General features: G+C 49.5%; 1 protein-coding gene across 3 annotated transcripts in view; it reads left to right on the top strand.

Annotated features, from left to right (window-relative positions):
• Positions 1-15509, top strand: part of ELP1 (elongator acetyltransferase complex subunit 1) — a 105587-nt gene that overhangs the window by 22719 nt on the left and 67359 nt on the right. For all 3 annotated transcript variants that reach the window (XM_054033207.1, XM_054033208.1, XM_054033209.1), the window contains 6 exons: positions 697-787; positions 1326-1449; positions 1722-1815; positions 2596-2826; positions 3197-3367; positions 8579-8669. In XM_054033207.1, coding sequence (XP_053889182.1) covers positions 697-787; positions 1326-1449; positions 1722-1815; positions 2596-2826; positions 3197-3367; positions 8579-8669 — 802 coding nt within the window. The remainder of the gene's footprint in view (positions 1-696; positions 788-1325; positions 1450-1721; positions 1816-2595; positions 2827-3196; positions 3368-8578; positions 8670-15509) is intronic.

Raw genomic sequence — 15509 nt, 5'->3', positions numbered from 1 at the left:
CCTTCACTGTGGCAGTGCCAACAGAACGTCATAGCTTATACAACCAAAGTATGCAAGTTAGGCTGCCCTCTGCAGGGCCAGACCCCATCCTCCCCCGTTTGTTATCTGGGGCAGGGTTGTGCATTCTGTCAGAACATGGAACTGCTACCAGAGAAGTTGGTCTTCCAAACAGTTTGGATTTTGACCGTCATTTATTTCAAAAGTCAGATGGTCCCTGTTCTCATTCAGGACCTCGCACACAAGGAGTTAATGTCGCACATCAAGCTGTCTTTTAATTTTGACTGGACCAAAACTGTTCAGTGCATCTCAGAATGCAAAAGAAGTCGTTTTTGGAATCGGAACTCTCAGAAATGCAAGGAAATGTGAAACTCAGAGTTATTTGGGAAGTTTGAGTATAGGATATGCATGACAAACTCCAAGCAGAAAAGAGTTATTTTCTGACACTTTAAGCAGGAGAATGGTCACAATCAGATTGTGCAACCTTGTGCATAGTCACTCACAGCTGTGTCATAATTGTGAGCTGCACAACAATTCCAGTGACCCTGTCTGCAGCTGCCATTATCTGCGAGGGGTACCCATACTTCACATTTGTGCTCTGGGTCTTCATGAGGAAGTTGTCCCTTTCCACCCCCACCAAAAGCAAAGGACGCTTCTCCTGAGTTTCCTATTTCCCCCCCTTACCCTTGTCTCGTGTAGGGGCCCGGAAGGTCAGAGTGTGGAGCAGAGAGCTGGTCTTACAGTCGACAAGTGAGCCTATCCCAGGACTAGAACAAGCACTGGCCTGGAAGTGAGTAATGAGCAGCCTGCGTTCCTGGTAGATGGGGTTGGGTTTTGTTCACTGGCTGTGGGGTTTCCTCAGCGTCTGTCAGAGCCTCAAGGATCCTTTCCCTCCTTTGTTTTCCTGCTTTGAGCTGCCCTCCTTCTGGTCAAACATGTAAGGAGGAAGAGCCGTTTAGAGGCAGTCATTCCTGTTTCCCAGGACCGCTCCCCCTTCTGCTCAGGAGGTGAGACCAGAGCTGGCAGGAGAGGTTAGGCCCTATGTATGGTCTTATAGCAACACCATACCAGGCTGGCTCAGGTTTGGGAGGGACAGCAGCACTTATCCTCTCCTGTACTAATATTATTTCTGCAGTGGTGTTGTGAACCCTGAGTAAGGTCTGCGTGGCGGTGCAAGAGCCTTGGCTGGAGGCCTGATAAGAGCACATGCTCTGCTGCTCCTTTGGTTTGTGTACTACTGGGCAAGGGCAAGCAGCTAGATGTGTTCCTTGCCTTAAATTTGCAATCAGTTGTGGTCACTCATGCATTATCCTTACATTTGTTTTAAGGCCCTCTGGAAGCTTGATAGCCTCCACACAGGAGAAGCCCAACAAACATGATGTTGTCTTCTTTGAGAAAAATGGTCTCCTTCATGGGGAGTTCACCCTCCCGTTTCAGAAAGGCCAAGCCAAGGTAGGTGAGGGGTCCAGGCTGTTGCCCTCTGTGTATGCAGTGCTTGCTGCTACGTGGTGTGGAGACCTGTCTGCCGTCTTAAATTCATGCCTGGGGGATTTCCTGGCATAAGCTTTGTAATATGTTACTGCTTTCTATTCCCTGCGATGGCGTGCTCACTTGTATGCTGTCTGGGCAAGGAGGGACATTTTAAAGCTTGAGTAAATGATTCTGACATGGTGGTCTGCCTCGTATATGGACAGAAACACCAATGAGAGACTTTGTCCCATCAGGTTAACGAGCTGCTTTGGAACTTAGACTCTACGATCCTGGCAGTTTGGTTGGAAGATCTAAAGAAAGAAAAGAACTCCGAGACAAACACCTATGGTAAGAATACTTGCAGTGTCCTGGCTGCCCCCAAGTGCACGTTAATTAGGAGGTGTGGAGAGGCAATATACCAGAAATGGAGAGATTCTGCTCAGTGTTCTGAGATGCCTGTGCAAGGTCAGAAGAAACTGCACTAGTTCACTAGATTTTGCTCAGGCATTGTCCAGGCCAGCTGCTGTGGAAGCAATACCAAAGCTCACTGCCCATCAGTGGGCTTCTGAAACAGCTACACCAGTGACTGAAGATCCCAGCCCTTAATGCTAATGTCTCCTTGGGGAAAGGTCTTTTGTGGGGAAGAGGAGGGGCACAGAAGTTTTAAGTTGTTTTTGGCCAATTTTGAGGTCAGGGTTGCTTTGTGCTGGGTGCTGCACAGACACAGAAAGAGACAGCTCCTGCCCCAAGGAGCTCACCATTTTAATAGGCAAGCTAGAGGTTGGGAGACAGGAAGGATGGTTATCCCCCCTGTACAGATAGCAAAGTGACTGGGCCCTAGTCACGTAGGGAGTCTGGTGGGGCAGGGATTGAACCTGGATCTCTTGTCTCCAGTGAAGTGTGTTAACCCCAAAGCTAGTCTTCCTCCCTGGAGCAGAGGGTGGCTGAAGGGCTGCTGAAATAATCTTTGGTGGCGGCCATGACGGAGATAGGGTCTGAGCCACAGCAGTCAGCTAAAACTGCTGGATCCCCGCAAGCTGTGAGTGGGGAGGGTGCGGCTGGGTGCTAGCTGTGACCTTACTGCCCCAGCCCCCATGCAGTGTGTAATGACTACATTTCTCTGTGTAGTTCAGCTCTGGACAGTAGGGAACTATCACTGGTATCTGAAGCAGAGCCTGCATTTTGGCAGCGCTGAGAAAAGCCGGCTTGTGTCACTGCTATGGGACCCTGAGATCCCATATCGACTGCACGCTCTCTGCAGAGGATGGCACACCCTCTGCTATGACTGGCACTGGAGCACCGACTGCAGCACTGGGGACGAGAGCCACCTTGTGGCCAACGTGGCCGTTATCGATGGAGGTGATGGTTGGAGGCCAAGGTTGGAGTGGGAATGTGTTAAACGTTTGTGTGTCTGGTGTTTAGCAGGTGTCTGTCTGGGGCATTGCAATGCTTGAGTTCTACTCTCACTTAGGGACATGATAAAAGACACCAGTGTGTGGGAGAGCTCCCTCCTTCAGGGCTAAATCCAAAGCCCTTCAGAGTCCACAGGAGTTGAATTAATGGGCTTTCAATAAGGGCCTCAGTGGACAGAGCAGCCCTTCATTGTACCCCTCCCCACCCTCCAAGCCCCCTCTTCCTCTGGCAGTGTTGCTGTGTCTGTTACAGTCTGAGTCAGAGCTGGAGTTGCAGTTGGGGGATGGTGCACAGCCTGATTTTTCTGTTTCCTCAGATAAGGTGCTGGTAACGGCCTTCCAGCATTCTGTGGTGCCTCCGCCCATGTGTACCTTCCAGCTCCAGCTCCAGCAGGCGGTGAACCAGGTTGCATTCCACACAGACCCCACAAAGAGTGCAGACCTTGCTGTCCTCGACGCCAGCAACAGGATCTCCGTTTACAGAGTTGGTGTGTGTTTTCTCTTTCTCTCAGTTCCTGGGTTTGCTGGATCTCTGTTCCCTCTGTGGTCTTCTCAAGGGTGCCCTTTCAGGGCTCAGACCTCCAAGTGACATGTCTGTATGAGCAGGGACCCATGTTCCTCTCCCTCCAGATAAGGGATCTAGGCTTGCTGTCCCCTCCAGTTCACTCTTACTATCCCAGCAAGTCTGACATGAATGCAGCACCTGTGGTTCACTCTCTCTCGGCACAGTGAGCAGCCAGCTTTCACAGAGCATTTATTGTATTTAGAACAGAAGAATTACAGGGAAAACAATACTAAATCAACCATCAGTCTACTCGCATGCTGGGCCTACCAGGTGTCCCCTACTTCTTTCCCCCCGTGGAGACCTTGACAGGTTCCAGGGCTTCACGCCCTTCCAGCAGGGTTTGCCCTCTTGGTTACAGTCTCAGGTCAGCTCAAGGATTAAATGAGGGACACTCAGTTACTTCAGGCTGACCTTTTACAGCACAAGCTCTTCCTTTGTCATCTGGGCTTCTTGATCCGGGTCTGATCCAGCCTATGCAGTTCCTCCCAGGGGATGGTACTTCTCTGGAGTTGTTTGCTTGTCCCAGGATTTTAGTCTGGGAATATAGTGTAGCAAAATCTCATGCCGTGGGTGAGTCAGTAACAGAAGGGTCAGGGAGGTGTCATTTGATTTGTAAAAACCTACAGAATCATAATTTCAGTGGTGTCTACCTCTGTGGTGTGGCAGAGGGGACTCACTGACATCCCACCCACCCCCACTCCCAGCTTCATGTCTTTCAGTTGGAAATTTTGACAATAGTGTCTTTGGATATGGGTCAAGTTGGGTATCTTTCGAAAGCTTTCTCCCACCATGCAATGGTACCAAGCATGACAAACCTAGAACAATCATGTAGATACATATTTCAGAAAATGTTTACAAATAAACTTATTTTAATTCTACATTAACACAAGGATCCATTGCTTATGTTTAAAAAAAGAAAAAGCAATCCTTAGTAATTCTAGGGAAGTTAACCTTTATTCATCAGTCTTCATCCATGTTGTCTCCTCTAGGGCACCACTGCTAGACACATTGTGACATTGATCCTCATCTGCGCTGCGCTTGCACGTGTCTGTGTAAAGTGGGTTGCTCTCCAAACATTTGCAGGGTGGTGAGCATCTGGTCTTTGCACACATTTGATTAGCTGAAGGATTGATGTAGGAGTGTGTGCTATTTCACACACAACTGGTGTAATGAGTCCATCCTCAAAGATCCATCCAGGCCTGATCGGGGAGGGTAGTTCTGGATTTGCTCAGTCATCCTGGAGTTTGCTCTCTTGATAGCACGTATAAATGCACCCCCTTGTCTGGGGCAATTTTTCTCTGTCTGTCTGTTTCTTGGAAAACATCTAGCAGTGTAGCTCTGCAAGTGTTGTAATGTTGATCCTCAAATGGTAAACTCAGCATATGAACTTCTCCAGTGCATTTATGACTTCATCAGCGACTGTCTTAGCTGTACCGAGCACCTTCAAAGTGAGGAAAGAGTCTTCAGATACTGAATCAAATGACTTCCAGTAAGATAATTTGGTCTTTCCAGCCAATCTTCCAGTAGTGTCACTAGAAATCTTGTGGCACCTTAGAGACTAACAAATTTATTAGAGCATAAGCTTTCGTGGACTATAGCTGCATATATATATATGCATCCGAAGAAGTGGGCTGTAGTCCACGAAAGCTTATGCTCTAATAAATTTGTTAGTCTCTAAGGGGCCACAAGTACTCCTGTTCTTTTTGCAGATACAGACTAACACGGCTGCTACTCTGAAACTAGAAATCTTGGCATAGAAACCTTGCAGTGCAGCAGGGTTTAACGGTCCGAGTGATAGGAACATGTCTCTGATGGATATACGGCGATTCTGTTCCCCAGCAGCAGGCACAAAACCAGAATCTTGTGGAAGTTTTGAGTAGCGTCTCAGAGAGAGTACCAGAGCATCTGTGTCTTATGCAGAAATATGGAGTTTGGTGGCACTGATGGCATGCAAGAAACTTTGTGTCAGCCTCCTCATGGGAACTATGAAGAAACTCCACTGAACAGTGTGAGGCGAGACAGCAGCTTCGTTATGCCACGCAACAACAAAATTCTTGGAGCAATTCTTCACATGCTGAAGCATTTTTCATGCAAGGTATGCTGTTAACTCATCCTTCTTGTGAGTATGAGATGGTACATTGTGACATTGGAGATGTTCTTGGAGTCAGTGATTTTTGCATTGAACAGGTGCAATGCCACGGAGTCTTCTTTCTGGTGATATTTGTAATTAATTCCTTTGCATACTCATCAAATGGGAGATGGACTTCATTATAGGTCCAGTATTTTCCCTGTAGTCTCATAATGAAGTGCTCAGCCAAATCTTGGCGGGTGTTACATTTCTAGTTTGCGAGTTTTTACCTCAGCCACACCATCTATGTTTGCTATGTTGTAAAGTCTCTATTGGCGTAAGGTTCCGTTCCCTTTGTCAGTAGGTGCTGGATTAGGAAGACCATGCAAAATGACCATGAGTTTGCTTTTTGCCTGGCACATATGCATTGTTCCGTCGCATTCGAACATCGATAGTGCTACCATGAAGAAGTCAGACTTTCCCAAAGTCTCACATAGATCAACATCATACTGAGATCTGGACACAACCTGGAGACGAACAAACCATGATCTGTCTGAGATTACCTCTGTACTGATCCCTGCCACCTTCACTCTGACTTTTTTCTTTGCATTTGAGCACAGGTTTCATCTGTTCTTCTTGTTTGGAATCCATAGATTGATGGAGCCTGGGATAATTCTTTTGGCTTTGAAGGCTTCATACAAGTCATGGCTAAGGCTAAGATTTTGTCACGGATGTTTTTCGTAAAAGTCATGGACGAGTCACGGGCAATAAACAAAAATTCACGAAAGCCCATGACCTGTGTCTGACTTTCACTAAACATAGCCCTGACAAAATGGGGAGGTGAGTTCAGCTCAGCACCCACTGTTGCTGGGGCTCTGGTGTCTCCCGCCGCTTGATGAGTGGGAGCTCCAGGGTCCCGTCCCCTCCACTCCCCACGCGTCAGCTGAGCAGCTCTGGGGGTTCCCTCCCACCTGCAGCACTTGGGAGCTCTGTGGTCCCCCACCTCCTATGGAAGCTGGGCTACTGCAGGGTCCCCTCACCCCCCCCACGGCATCAGGGAGCTCTGGGGGTCCCCCAGCTGTGGCTGGGCAGCTGTGGGGTCCCCCCACTAGGGTGGAGGTGGAGGGCTGGCTTGGAGCTCCAGTTCTGGGGCAGAAAATGTCACTGAGGTCAATGGATGTCATGGATTCTGTGACTTGCGTGACCTCCGTGACATAATCGTTGTCTTAGTCATGTCCCAAAGTATCCATTCAGCTGACATCTTTAACAACCTCATCCCTAAGGACTGTTTTCGGTATGATATTAATGAGTTCCTGTAGGTCATCCATTGTGTATCCATGAAACTCCCGTGTACTGCAGGACAAAATGCTTTTCTGTAAAAATTTAGCAGTTGCAAACAGTTTTCATATTACTGTTGACATCAGCCTTTTTTCTTTGGATAGCACCACAACTTTTGCAGCTTTTAAGGATGTGCGCTGTGATTCACCTCTATGTGTAGGATTACTACAAACCATGTCCATATCCCACAGTTCATCTTCAATAAGTGCTTCCAGAGCCTTTTGGCTAAGTGTTTGTTACTCTTCAGTCCCATTCAGAGCAATTGTTTCTCTGTACTTAGCCTCTAGATTGGCCATCGCCACTATTTTCCTACCCATTACAGCGTCTGCAAGGCAATTAATGAACAATTTGAACTGCACAGTTTGCAAGAGTAAAATCATATTTGTTTTGGTTGCTATTACCTTTAGATGCAGCCCATTACATATATTCTTGGTGCATCACTCTATGTGATATGCAGTGTCGTGTGTGGGTGTCTTTTGGGTCATTGCACTCATTTAACTTTACTTTCCGTGGGACTTTCTCGCTGACTGCTTCATGCGGTTTCTCACCTGTCTCACATATTGTAACTGTGCTTAATGGATGCTTTCAGGCTTATGGCAGAAGCAGCAAGTGTGAAATTTCCACCAATCCAAGGACCTGGAGCTGGGAGCCAGGCGGCACCAAGTCTCTGGTGCCATACTGCGGAGAACGACACCATTGGAATTATGATTCTGTAGATTGTTACGAATCAAATGACACCTCTCTTATCTTTCTATCGCTAACTCACTCACGGAATTTCACATGCTCCCAATAATTACTCTCCACTGATTTTTAGCACCTGGAGGAAGCTTGGCAATGCTGCCTCGTGTAGCTAGAATACAATCCCCAGCTCACAAGAATACAGGTCACGTTTCTAGATACATAAGTTAATGAATATCTCCTATGCCCACAGCATCCGGCACATCTCACAATAATTGTCTTTTGAAGTTTCCATACTTCCAGGGTCTCATATCTGCCACCTTCTGCATATCGTACTCCACGCCTGCCCCAGGCATGCTCCTCCCTCTGTGTGAGCTGTGTGGAGTGATGCTGGTGCTTGCAGATCAGCCTGGCGCACAGAACTTTCACTCTCAAATGCCCAGGTCTCAGACGCGGCCCAGCCTTGTACCTATGGCCTCGTAGTTGATGGGAGGCTTGCATGACAAGCAAACCCTGTGTTTAACACCATTCTAGCTGGATGCCATCTCTGGTGACTCCTTGCTGAAGCAATAGCATCTGCATGTGAGTTTGTTGTGTGGCCTGTTCCCCCTTTTCTTGCCGAATGCTGTGAGGCAGAATGCATGGCTGCCAGGATTGGTTTGGCATCCTTGTCCTGAGGATGGCTGGGATCCCAGAGTGTAGAGATGGCAAAGGCCCCTCAGCCCTAGTTCAATGTCGGATTGGTCCCTCGTGGGCAGCCCATTGAACAACACAGCTGTCAGTCTGCTGAGCGATAGGAGGGCTCCCCCACTCCTCCAGGAAGGCTGTCACCTGTTTTCGGTTTCATGCTGCACACTTAAGAGTATGACTCTTGCTGTGCACAAGTGAGAGTTACAGAGGCAGTTGACGTAGAAGAGAAAGCATCATGAAAAGGCCACTGCACATTGAATTGCCCTCAGTAATGATTAGATTGGGAGCAATGTATTTTGCAAGTCTTTCGTGGTTGTGCTTGAAGGCTGCTCTAACATGCCTGTGTGCTCCATTTGCCAGGTGGCGGCACAGTGAAAGACCCCACTGTTACATTGGGAGGAAGTGGATTTAAAGCTTCTGTGGAAACACCTCATCTGGAAAAAACCTCCAGGTACTGCAGGCCTATTGTGAGTTCTGGGAGACAGGGCTCGGGGCTATATATAGGCAGTGGCTGACTGCGGGGTGAGCGGTGCCTCCTGCTTAGCTTAAGGGCACTTGCTCGTGCTATACAGGGACTCAACTGACACTAAGGAAGCACAAACGAAGCCCTGGCCGGGCAGCGTGGCACCCTCTCTCCCAGGGTGACTGGTTTGGGATGGAGCTCTGCTGACTAGCAGGGGCTGTGACCATCTCCAGGGTCTTAGCTTTTAGCACGGGAAGAAACACCACGTTCTGGCACCCCTAGCAACAGACTTTGTCATGCCACAGGCCGTGCTTGCCACCCCAGGGATCCGGGCAGTGGAGGAATGAGGTGCACTAGTGAAAGGCTGCTTGTGCGCTGGAAGGGCCAGCCCTCCCCCCATGCTCTCACACACCAAGCCCAGCCGACCGGGCAGGTGAGTCCCACTTTGAGGAGGCAGACGGCTCCCTAGGCACATGGCATGGATGCCAGATGCACCTCCTTGGGTTAAAAGTGTGTGTTACAGATCAGTCAGCCTGGAGTATGACTATATCCTTTACTCTGATAGCCCACATGTGCCGTTCTTTGAGTGACTGCGTGTGTCCATTCTGCTTCTGGTGTGTGTGCACTCAGGACACCAGTGTCAGAGATTTGTCCTTTAGCAGTACCCATTGAGGTGATGCATGTGCCCTCTGCTGCCTCGTGCTGCTGTGCAGTCATATAAAAGGTGGACCTGATTCCCCTCAGTTCCTTCTTACTGTCCATGGTTGGTTGTCTGCGCATGTTAGCTTCTTCTTCGAGGGCTTGTTCATGTCCATTCCAACCAGCTGTGTGCGCGCGCATGAGCAGGGTAGCAGGATTGTTTTCCCATAGCAGGCTCCATCGGGTCGGCCTGGGCGCCCCCTGGAGTCTTGCCCTCATGGCGCCCACTGTAGAGCCCTGCCAACCTGCCACCCCCTCAGTTGCTTCTTACCGCCAGTGACAGTACGCTGGAACTGTGACTTTGCACTCCATACACGGAGTTTATGTAAATATGTTTATAAGTGTGAATACGATGGAACTGGAATATGCTTTATGCAAAAGGTCTCTTGTAAGGTATAATTGCAAAGCTTAGGATCTACCCATTTGTGTGTTCATCCCATTTGTTTGCATGTATTATTTCTATGTCTGGAGTTAGAAGAATAAGATATATACACTTGTATTACTGAGGTAAACATGTTAAGTGGAAGCCATTAAGGGTGCTTCAAAATCAATCACCTGTAAATGGCTCTGTTTACTTGCAAATCTTCTGGGGTAGTTGCTGACCAGCCCTGGAAGAATGGAGACTAGAGGGTCTCACAGGACATGTGACCATGTCACATGATACTGGAATCCATTTTAAAACTGGTGCTTTTCCATTTAGGAGGGGTGGGGACCTCTGGAGACAAAGGATTCCTGCCTTGGGCCAAAGCTATAAAAGGGGATGGAACAGAACAAAGGGGGATGCGGTCATGAGAAAACCCCTAGTTACCACCTGAGCTGGAACTAACAAGAACTGTACCAAGGGAATGGATTGGGCCCAGACTAAGGAGGAGTCTTGTAGGTGGCTCTCGTGGAGGATTTCCTACCTTGCCAAGTGGAAGAGATTTTCAATCTGGTCGGTGCAGCACCGTTCATCCCCGACGCTCACCTCTGTGCCATTTATTAGACCATCTTCTCCATCTCAAGCAGCAGGGGCTGTCCATGTCATCAATAAGGGTTCACTTGGCCACCATCTCGGCCTTCCACCCAGGTGCAGAGGGCCGCTCGGTCTTTACTAACCCTATGATCAGCCGCTTCCTTAAAGGTCTCGACAGCCTATGCTGGCTTGGGACCGCAATCTGGTCCTTTCCAGACTTATGGGACCCCCCTTTGAACCTTTGGTGACATGCTCCCTGCTCTCTCATGCAAGGTAGTGTTTCTGGTGGCGATAACCTCAGCCAGGAGGGTGTCTGAGCTCAAGGCACTGACATCAGAGCCCCCTTACATAGTGCTCTATAAGGACAAGGTTCAGCTCAGGCCTCACCTAGCCTTCCTCCCAGCGTTGTTTCCCAGTTTCACATCAACCAGGACATCTTCCTCCCAGTGTTCTATCCTAAGCCACATTCAAGCGGCAGAGAGCAGAGGCTTCACTCGTTGATTATCCGCAGGGCGCTAGCCTTTTACATCCAGAGAATGAAACCGTTCTGAAAGTCTGTCCAGTTATTCGTGGCAGTGGCGGACAGAATGAAAGGTCTTCCTCTCTCCTCTTAACGTATCTCGTCATGGATCACGCTCTGCATCCATGAGTGCTACAACCTGACGAAGGTGCCTGCTCCTCTGATCACTGCGCACCAGGGCCCAAGCCTCTTCAACAGCGTTCCTGGCGCAGGTTCCCACCCAGGAAATCTGCAGAGCAGTGACATGGTCCTCCATACACACTTTCACCATGCACTATGCGATCACCCAGCAGGTCAGAGAAGATGCGGCCTTTGGAAGGGCAGTGCTCCAATCAGTGGATGACTCCAACCCCACCTCCTGAACTTGGGCTTGTGAGTCACCTGTTTGGAATGGACACGAACAAGCACTCAAAGAAGAAAAAATGGTTACAGTTACGAAAAGGTGATAACCATTTTTTTTCATTGAGAATTTTTCCCTTTCATGGAGCTAATATATGGAGATACACCTATCTTGTAGAACTGGAAGGGACCCTGAAAGGTCCTCAAGTCCAGCCCCCTGTCTTCACTAGCAGGACCAAGTACTGATTTTGCCCCAGATCCCTAAATGGCCCCTTCAAGGATTTAACTCACAACCCTGGGTTTAGCAGGCCAATGCTCAAACCACTGAGCTATCCCTCCCCCCTCCTCCCCCCCATATACAAGTTGTCTCTCTTGCATATAGTTGGTACTCGTTTTTGTAAATTTATAGTTGATTTAGTTAGGTTTCATTTTCTTAATTGCTTTGTAGTCTACTAGAATGTTCAGTCCTCACTTGTGGGTGCTGACGCCCAGTACCAGGGAGTGCCTCATTCTTGGGGCTTTAGTCCTTGCACTGTTGGCAGGAAATCCAGGCCAGTGAGTGACCCTCATTCTCAGTGTTTAAAGTGCCTTGGCGAGGGTCATGTCTGTAACAGGTGCCCCAAACTAGAAAGGATAGGGATTGGTCACCTCTTTGCGGAGGCAGCCCTGCGTCAGTGTTTGTTTGGAGCCTGCTCGCTCAGGGCAGGCACAGAGTCTACTTCTGTTAGGAGCAGTCCTCCAGACATTGTAGAGTCTTGATACTACTCTCTCAGTACCGAGTCAAAAAACACTGGCATGGTGCTTCGAAGTACTCATCTTGCAAGAGATTGAGGTTCCCAGCTCCTTCGACCAGGATACAAGGGAGGGTGTCCTCGGAGAGGAAGTACTTGTTCGTGCCAATTGCACCTCAAGCGGGGTTGTCAACTCCAGCACCAAGCCCTGTGCCTCTGAAACTAACCACTGCTGGAGTACCATCCCACTCTGCGGCACTGAACCCTTAGAGACAAGGACAGAAGCATCGGGGAATCTCTCTGTGCTGATAACGGACAGTCTTCCACCTCCTTATCTGGTGCCATCAAGAGCCAAGCCTAAGATGCTTTCTTCGGTATTGTCATCTCCTGAGTCTTGATGGCGGTCCTTGGCACCGAGAAGTACTGTGTCCTCTTGGTCAGGTGACTTGGGCTCATTTTCAGAATCAGAGAATGGCTCATATGTGTCTCGATCTAGAGAGAGGTGACGTCACTCTCCATCTAGGCGTTTTCGCCCTTGGTATACAGCAGAGATTCCACATTGGTTGAGGGACGTGAATCCTTGGTCTGGAAGAGGTTGGGGTCTAATGCCCTACCAGTGGCCATACTGGAGCCTCTGAGGGTTTCCTCCCACCACTGGCTCCTCCCTCCAGGTCCCCAAGTAGACACCAGGATAGTCTGTGAGATGGCATGTGAGGCCACCCTCGGTATGGGGTTGGGTGCCGAGCAGGATGGGTGCCCCAGCAGGATCTCTATCAGAGAAGTTAAGGAAGGTACCATCTCAACTTGCTCTGTGTTCCTCTTCCTCCTCCCTGGTGGTGTCCAGTGTGTCCTCACCTCTTCAGGATGATTACAGGGCATATCAGGACCTGTTGCAGAAGGTGGCTTCCTCTCTGGACATACAAGTGGAGGTAGTTTAGGAGAGCTCACATTGATTGGTGGATATTTTGGGTTCAATAGAGCCCTCTTGATGAGCCCTCCTCGTTAATGAGGCCATTCTGGAGTCCACAGAGGTTTTGTGGCAAACACCGCCTTCTCTACCACCGATGGCCCAAAGGACTGAGGAGGAGGTCTCATGTCCCCTCATGGGAAATTGAGTGTTTGTACAACTCCAACGCCCCCTTAGGGTTTTTGTGGTCTCAGCTGTGATCAAGAGCGCATCGGGCAACCTGTTTCTATCCCAAAGTCGAGAGAGGCAAAGAAACTCTCTCTTCACTAGAAAAATTTATTCTGTTGCTAGGCTGCAGTTTTGTATTTCAAACCAGCAAGCCTTGCTGGGGAGATGAGAACATTGCCCCAGTGGAAGAAATCTTAAGTTTGTAGACAAGTTATTTGAGATGCCAGACAAGAGTTTCTGGCAGTAGTGGACGAGGGAAAACTGTTTGCTTGGACCTTTCTCCAGGCTGCTTTGCATGGGACAGACTGCGGCCAGGGCCATGGGCCTCTGCTGTCACAATGTGTACGTGTTCATGGCTTCAGTCATCAGGTCTTCCTCTGGAGGTCCAGCAGACTGTTGGGTATCTCTCCATTGAGGGACTGACCCTATTTTCCCAGCAGACTGATAAGCATCACAGTTGCAAGGACTCCAAGGCTATGCTGAAGTTTGTGGGGTTTATACTCCACTCTCTAAAAAGCAATTCTGCCATCAGTCATTCCACTGTTACCAGCCCTTTACGTCGTAGCAACCTGTCCAGACTAGGAGGAGGCCACCACATCCTCACTTCTCATCTGCTTGTCCAGACAGCCTGGAAATGCAAAGCAGTCTGATTCTTTTGTTGAAGACAGCTTACCAGTTTGCCTTGCAGCAGCTTCTCCTGTTCCTGTTTTTTCCAATTGGTTATTTGAGAGGCCACTCTCACAGGAGGTCCTCCTTTGGGAAGTCCAGTCTCTCCTGCTATTGAGAACCATAGAGAAGATCCCTTATCTCCACAGAGGGAAAGGATTTTATTCATGCTGCTTCCTAATTCCAAAGGCTCAAACCCACTCTAGCATCCATTATTTCCTCCTTGAATCCCAGTGACTAGTATGCTGCCCTTGACTTGAGGGATTCGTATTTCCATGTGTCAATCCATCAAAGCCACAGGAAATTCCTCAGATTTATGGTCAGTTTACATTCCTGACTGTTGGCCTGTCCGCGGCCCTGTGAGTGTTCACAAAATGCATGGTGGTCTGTGTTCCTAAGGAAAACAGGAGTTCTGCTGTTTTCCATACCTGGACCACTGGTTGGTGAGAGGTCAGTCCAAGAGCCAGGTAGAATTCAGTGTGGTCAAGTTTGTATTCAGAGTGCTGGGACCATTGATCAATGAGGAAAAGTCAGTCTTCTCCTTGCTCAAAGAATAGAGTTTATAGGTGTGGTCCTGTATCCTATTGTAGCCGGGGCTTTCTTCTTGTAAACCAGAGTCCAGACTGTCAGCCACCTCATTAGACGTAAAGACCCATCCAACCATGGCTGTAAAGAGCTGCCTCAGACTTCTGTATGTGGCCTCGTGTAGGTATGTGGTTCAGCATGCCAGTCTTTATCTAAGGAAGTTGCAGGGCTGACTGAGCTCAGTGTACTCCCCGATATGTGACTGGACATGTTGGTCCGAGTGCCCACGGCAGTCTTAGCCTCTTTGGACTCATGGATGGAGCCAACATATGTGTGGGAATTCACCTTCATTCTCCCACAACCCATACTGACTCTGGTTACAGACACTTCTGCCCTAGATTGGGGAGCCCACCTGGGGAATCTACAGACTAACAGTCCCTGGTATGGCCAAGATTTAGCTCTCTACATAAACATGAGGGAGTTGAGAGCCATTCATCTAGCTCAGGGGTGAGCAAACTTTGTGGCCCGAGGGCCACATCTGGATATGGAAATTGTATTGTGGGCTATGAATGCTCACGAAATTGCGGATTGGGGTGCGGGAGGGGGTGAGGGCTCTGGCTGGGGGTGTGGGCTCTGGGGTGGGACTGGGCATGAGTGTTTGGGGATGCAGGAAGATGCTCTGGTCTGGGACCGAGGGGTTCAGAGGGCAGGAGGCGAATCAGGGCTGGAGCAGGGGTTGAGGCAAGGAGGGGTGAGGGGTGCAGGATCTGGGCGGTGCTTACCTCAAGCAGCTCCCGGAAGCAGCAGCATGTCCCCCCTCCAGCTCCTACACGGAAGGATGGCCAGGCAGTTCTGCACGCTGCCCCATCTGCAGGTGCCGCCCTTAGAGCTGTGGTTCCTGGCCAATGGGAGCTGCAGGGGTGGTGCTTGGGGCAGGGGCAGCGTGCGGAGCCCCCTGGCTGCCCCTACGCGTAGGAGCTGGGGGGGCGGGGGACATACTGCTGCTTGCAGGAGCCACGCAGAGTCGGAAAAGCCCTTGATACTGCTTCCCGGCTGGAGCGCTGGAGTGGGGCAAGCCCTGGACCCCGCTCCCCAACAGGAGCTCGAGGGCCAGATTAAAATGTCTGGAGGGCCAGATGCGGCCCCTGGGCCATAGTTTGCCCACCTCTGATCTAGCTTGTCACACTTTCCTGCTCCACATCAAGGGAAGGAATTTTCTGTGTTGTCTGTAAGAACTAGTAGAGATGTTCTACATGAA

The sequence above is a fragment of the Malaclemys terrapin genome, chromosome 6, assembly GCF_027887155.1.
Source record: "Malaclemys terrapin pileata isolate rMalTer1 chromosome 6, rMalTer1.hap1, whole genome shotgun sequence".
NCBI lineage: Eukaryota > Metazoa > Chordata > Testudines > Emydidae > Malaclemys > Malaclemys terrapin.
This window is presented reverse-complemented; position numbering and strand designations above follow the sequence as displayed.